This window comes from Penaeus monodon, chromosome 5 (genome assembly GCF_015228065.2).
Source record: "Penaeus monodon isolate SGIC_2016 chromosome 5, NSTDA_Pmon_1, whole genome shotgun sequence".
NCBI classification, from domain to species: Eukaryota; Metazoa; Arthropoda; class Malacostraca; order Decapoda; family Penaeidae; genus Penaeus; species Penaeus monodon.
The window spans coordinates 51,406,956-51,411,955 of record NC_051390.1 but is presented as its reverse complement, the minus strand read 5'-3'; the positions used below and the strand labels follow the sequence as shown (position 1 = coordinate 51,411,955).

At 39.6% G+C, this 5,000-nt stretch overlaps 1 protein-coding gene across 2 annotated transcripts in view; it reads left to right on the top strand.

Moving 5' to 3' along the window:
• Positions 1-5,000, top strand: part of LOC119573274 — a 12,528-nt gene that overhangs the window by 7,132 nt on the left and 396 nt on the right. For both annotated transcript variants that reach the window (XM_037920430.1, XM_037920429.1), the window contains 4 exons: positions 269-330; positions 1,019-1,109; positions 3,645-3,821; positions 4,897-5,000. The exon at positions 4,897-5,000 is cut by the window's right edge and continues 396 nt beyond it. In XM_037920430.1, coding sequence (XP_037776358.1) covers positions 269-330; positions 1,019-1,109; positions 3,645-3,821; positions 4,897-5,000 — 434 coding nt within the window. The remainder of the gene's footprint in view (positions 1-268; positions 331-1,018; positions 1,110-3,644; positions 3,822-4,896) is intronic.

Genomic DNA, 5,000 nt, shown 5'->3' with positions numbered 1-5,000 from the left:
CCAGCATAGACTTAACATCAATCCAATAGGATCCCCCCCCCCCTCAAAAAAAAAAATCGCTCACCCCACGCAAAAGCTGAAATCCTCACTGTTATCATTACCATTATCGTAACATAATAGCCATGCATACTACTAGCAAAACCATCATGATTATCCCCTTTATTATGAAGAACATCGTCAATATTATTATTACTAACTTTGCTCTCCCTTTTCCCACTACAAATAATTCACAATCCAATTTCTCTTTCAAAATGTGTCTAAAAAACAGGCACGTGTCGACGGCAGTGTATAACCTTGCCGAGGTGTGTTGCTGCCTCTTTTGTCGCTTGGGTAAGTATCTATTATACATGTCTGGATCTCGTAAAGCACTCAGGAACTCTTCGTCTTTTTTGTTTTTTTTAAGAGCATGTCGTGTTGCCACTCACTTGATGTCTTTTCTTTCGCTAATAGTTTTTTATTTTATTTTATTTTTTTTCTTGAGGGGGGGGGGGGGGGAGAGGGTGTTGGTGGGGGTATTGTAAATACTGTGAATATTGTAAATATATCTGAAATTCGTTTTGGTTTACATGACTTCTGCTTCTTCGTTTTAAGGGGACGGGCTAGATCTAAAAATAGCTCGATCGATAGATGAAGAGATAGATGGAAAGTCGATAGAGAGAGAAAATGTAGAATGTCAGACGTGAAGCTGATAGATAGATAGTCGATAGAAGGAATTAATTGTAAAGGGAATAATTTGACTTGTAGGAATGCGATAACTCTCGATTTAGTTCAGTTATGATAGTCGCTAATGAGGAAATGCGATTATTAATGTTTGTGCTTACCAATGTCTCTGTTATGATTCCTTTCACCTTTTGGTACGAATTTACAAAATATCGATCCGTGTCATCTTTTTTTTTTCTTTCTTTTTTTTTGTAGGGGGAGGGTGAAAGCGTCTGTAGCACAGGACGTAGACGTATGAAATAACAAACTTCTTCAGAATTTCATACAACCTTTTACAACGTCTTTACTACTTCCACAGCAACACAGCAACGAATGCCAGCTTAGCACAGCAGATATCAACAGTACCCACTTCACTCTACAGGAAGACTCTTGGCTCATGATGTGGAGGAGTAAGTAATATGGAACGTGCATTTGATATTAACCTTGTGCAACATGTTAATGACGAAAGGTTCATTGTGGAAAGATAGCTAGGAATATACAGTTAATTTATCAGCCCCACCCCCTCCCACACACAAACTTTCATGCTTCAAACTAAAGACCTTTTTTATAACATCTCCGAAGCCCCTGGCATTTTGATACATCCTCAGACATGTTTGCCCTTTACGCGAACATTATTGGAACCTGTTGAAACACCTCGGTTTGTATCAGATTGTATGCCTCTACCTTGCTACAATGTGGCACACTCCGTCGAGCTAATCAGAGCACGATTTATTAGATATATTTCACGTAGTCTCAGGTAGGGATTTATATTTTCATCAATTACGAATCGCATCATAAGTTTCTTGATACAAAATTATATTATAAAGGTGCGTAAAATGTTTTGTACTCTTTTAGCAGTACATATTCACTCGATATGAATAAATCGTGACATTTGCTGGAAGAACATGGAAGGAAGTTTCAACGTGTCCGAGTCATATTGCAGTGGACCGCCTGTATACGACCCCCAGGGGTCCCCTACATATACCTTCCGCCCCCCCCCGTACGAAATGAAGGATGGCGTCCCCCCTTTGACCCACCGAGGAGGCTGCAACCTCGCACGCCTCTTAGGTCGCCCAAAACACCTGTTTTTATCCCCCGGGGGAGGATGCCCGTCGCGGTGAGGAAAGTGCGACAACAGAAAAGGGGGAAGCGCACCTCGAGCGTCTCACCTGTGCGGCTTCGTTTCCTTTGCTTGTGTTTTATTTGTTTTACCTTTGTTTTTGGGTGTATTTTGATAAACGTTTTTGCATCGTGTTTTAGACGAATGTTTGCCGGAGTAGAAATGACCACCAAAAAGAAAATGAATTTGCAAAGAAACTTTGAACTGTTATTAAATCTTATTCATTATCATTTTATCATAATTTGATTATGAATATTTCCATTTTTCATCTTTACAATTTTACATTGAACATTTTATGAACTTATTTTATTATGATTTACACTTGTGCACGATGTTTTCTTTTCTTTTCTTTTCTTTTTTTTTACTACTTTACTTCATAGAACAGTTATTCATTATATGAACAAACTTTAAAAGTATTTTGATTATTATATTAACAAGTCTTATAGCTAGTTTTCGCTGCAAATCTTGTGAGAACTAAAACTCAGTTTCGTGGGCCGAGTTAACAATGAAAAGTCCCCGACCCTTGAAGCAGTTCGGTTCGAGTCCAGTTTCAGCTCGAGTTCCAGTGCTGGACTCTGTGGTTGTGGTGCGCAAGATAATGGTGGTCGCGGCAATATATAGTTAAGTGATTAAGTTACATTTTGCGTGAGAGAAGGTGGTTCTTATTTCAATGTTTGTGCTTCATTTTTTTTTTTTTTACTGTGTTTTATGTCTGTTTTGTCTTTGTCTTGAGTTTTAGTGTTTGTGTTTTACTGTGCTCGTGGTTCGTTTTGTTTTGTTTTATCCTTGGTTTTACAAAATAAATAGATACTTTTATAATACTTTATGATAAGTCCCCGACTGTTTGTAAGAAGGTAGGCTGAATACCTAAACTTATTTTATCTTTAAAGTTTAAAAGGCCAACAATTAAAAACCCTAAGCATCTATACATGCCTCTCCTCGGGATTCTAACCACGCCTACCTTACTTCGACTCATTTGCACAACTACACTTTACACACGCACACTACTGTCGTTCCTTTCCACAATTCTTCTAACCTTCCACCTTGCCCCCCCCCCCCTTTCACCACACACTAGTTCCCGAACGTGCCAATCGGGTGGTGGCAATGACCTCTTTACACCCTTTTAAATGGGACGTTGCAAGTAATAAGCACATCATTATGACGTAGTATTGACTTTGGTGGGTTGAATGTCTTCAAAATCATTTTGTACCCCTATGATATAACGTCACAGGCTCAAAATATGTGTATCTTGATTTGTAAATATAATACAGGCACTAAGCCTGATTGGAATCATCCACCTGTCTGAGATTTGGACTCCATGTGAGCATGGAACTGTCATGAAAAATAATGGATGTAATAGAAAAAAAAAGAAAAAAATGTTTTGTCTTAATCTGAGAAATACTTTTGAAAGTTTCCTCAGCGTAAAAGTGGTGTCTTTCAACAATCGAAGTTGGAGAGTGGTCAGATACTATTTTCCATTTTATTTGAAGCTTCTACAATGTTTTGGTTGTAACTGAAAATTAGACGAACTTATTAATTACTTTCATGATTTTTTCTATTGGCTTTATTTCCGGGATTTTTTTTTTCAAAACTTCCTATGTTAGTACAGAATTCGATGGTACTTCGCTGTAAAGCGACCACGAGGCAACATCAAACAATGTATCAAAGTGTTAGGGGTTTCAGAGTTTCACAAAAAAGGCTATTCACGTTTATTTTTTCGCGTTTTTCATTTTACCGACTGCGACTTTACTTCTTCCTTCATTCTCTATCTCCCTCATTCTCTCCCCCCCTCCCTCCCTCATTCTCATTCCCTTTCCTCACTCAGCCATGAAAGGCATCAGGTTTTGGATAGCTAACGACGGACGTCTGTACCTGTGGCTACAACAGCTGGTGCCGGTGAGTGAGGCTCAGGCCGCGTGTCAGAGGATTCCCGGATTTCACCTTGGTGTTTACTCGACTCGAAGGTCCTTCTATGTGATCAAGAATTTCTACGAGAAAGATGGTATGTGAATCTACTGTGTACAGAATATTTTTTGGATAAAGTTATATTATATATATATATATAATATATATATTATATATATATATCTTTATCTTTTAACGGTAGGTTCATGTCTGAGCCGCCGTGGTCACAGCATGATACTTAATTGTAGTTTTCATGTTGTGATGCTCTTGGAGTGAGTACGTGGTAGGGTCCCCAGTTCCTTTCCACGGAGAGTGCCGGTGGTACCTTTTTAGGTAATCATTCTCTCTATTTTATCCGGGCTTGGGACCAGCAGTGACTTGGGCTGGCTTGGCCACCCAGTGGCTAGGTAGGCACTCGAGGCGAAGTTCCCTGCCCAAGGGAACAACGCGCCGGCCGGTGACTCGAACCCTAGAACTCAGATTGCCGTCGTGACAGTCCGACGCTCTAACCATTCGGCCACCGCGGCCTTGACGATCAGGGTTTCCACGATTTTTCTTGGAAATTCAGAGCGGTGGCTTATATATATATATATATATATATATATAAAATATATATACATACATACATACATACATACATACATATATATATATATATAATATATATATCTTTTTTTTTTTTTTTTTTTTTTTTTTTTTTTTTTGTATGGTGCCCTGTCAGATTCTGACATTGGCTGTCACAGCATGATACAATGTTCCTTTCCACGGAGAATGCCGGTGTCACATTAGGTAATCATTCTCTCTATTTACCCGGCTTGGGGCCGGCACTGACTTGGGGCTGGTTTGCCCACCCAGTGGCTAGGTAGGCAATCGAGATGAAGTTCCTTGCCCAAGGAAACAACGTGCCGGTCGGTGACTCGAACCCTTGAAATCAGATTGTCTTGAGTCCGATGCTCTAACCACTCGGCCACCGCGGCCTCATATGTATGTGTGTGTGTGTGTGTGTGTGTGTGTGTATATATATAATATATATATATAATATATATATATATATATATATATATATATATGTATATATATATATATATATATATATATATATATATATTATACACACACACACCTCCCGCGTTACACCCCCGCTGACCTCCCGCACTCCCCTCCCTCGCCAGGAACCGACGTGGCTGTCAACCTCAATCTGGTCGACGGACAGCCAACCTGGGCCGACGGAACGAGCCACTACGACACTCACATCTTCTCCATCTACGGCATCATG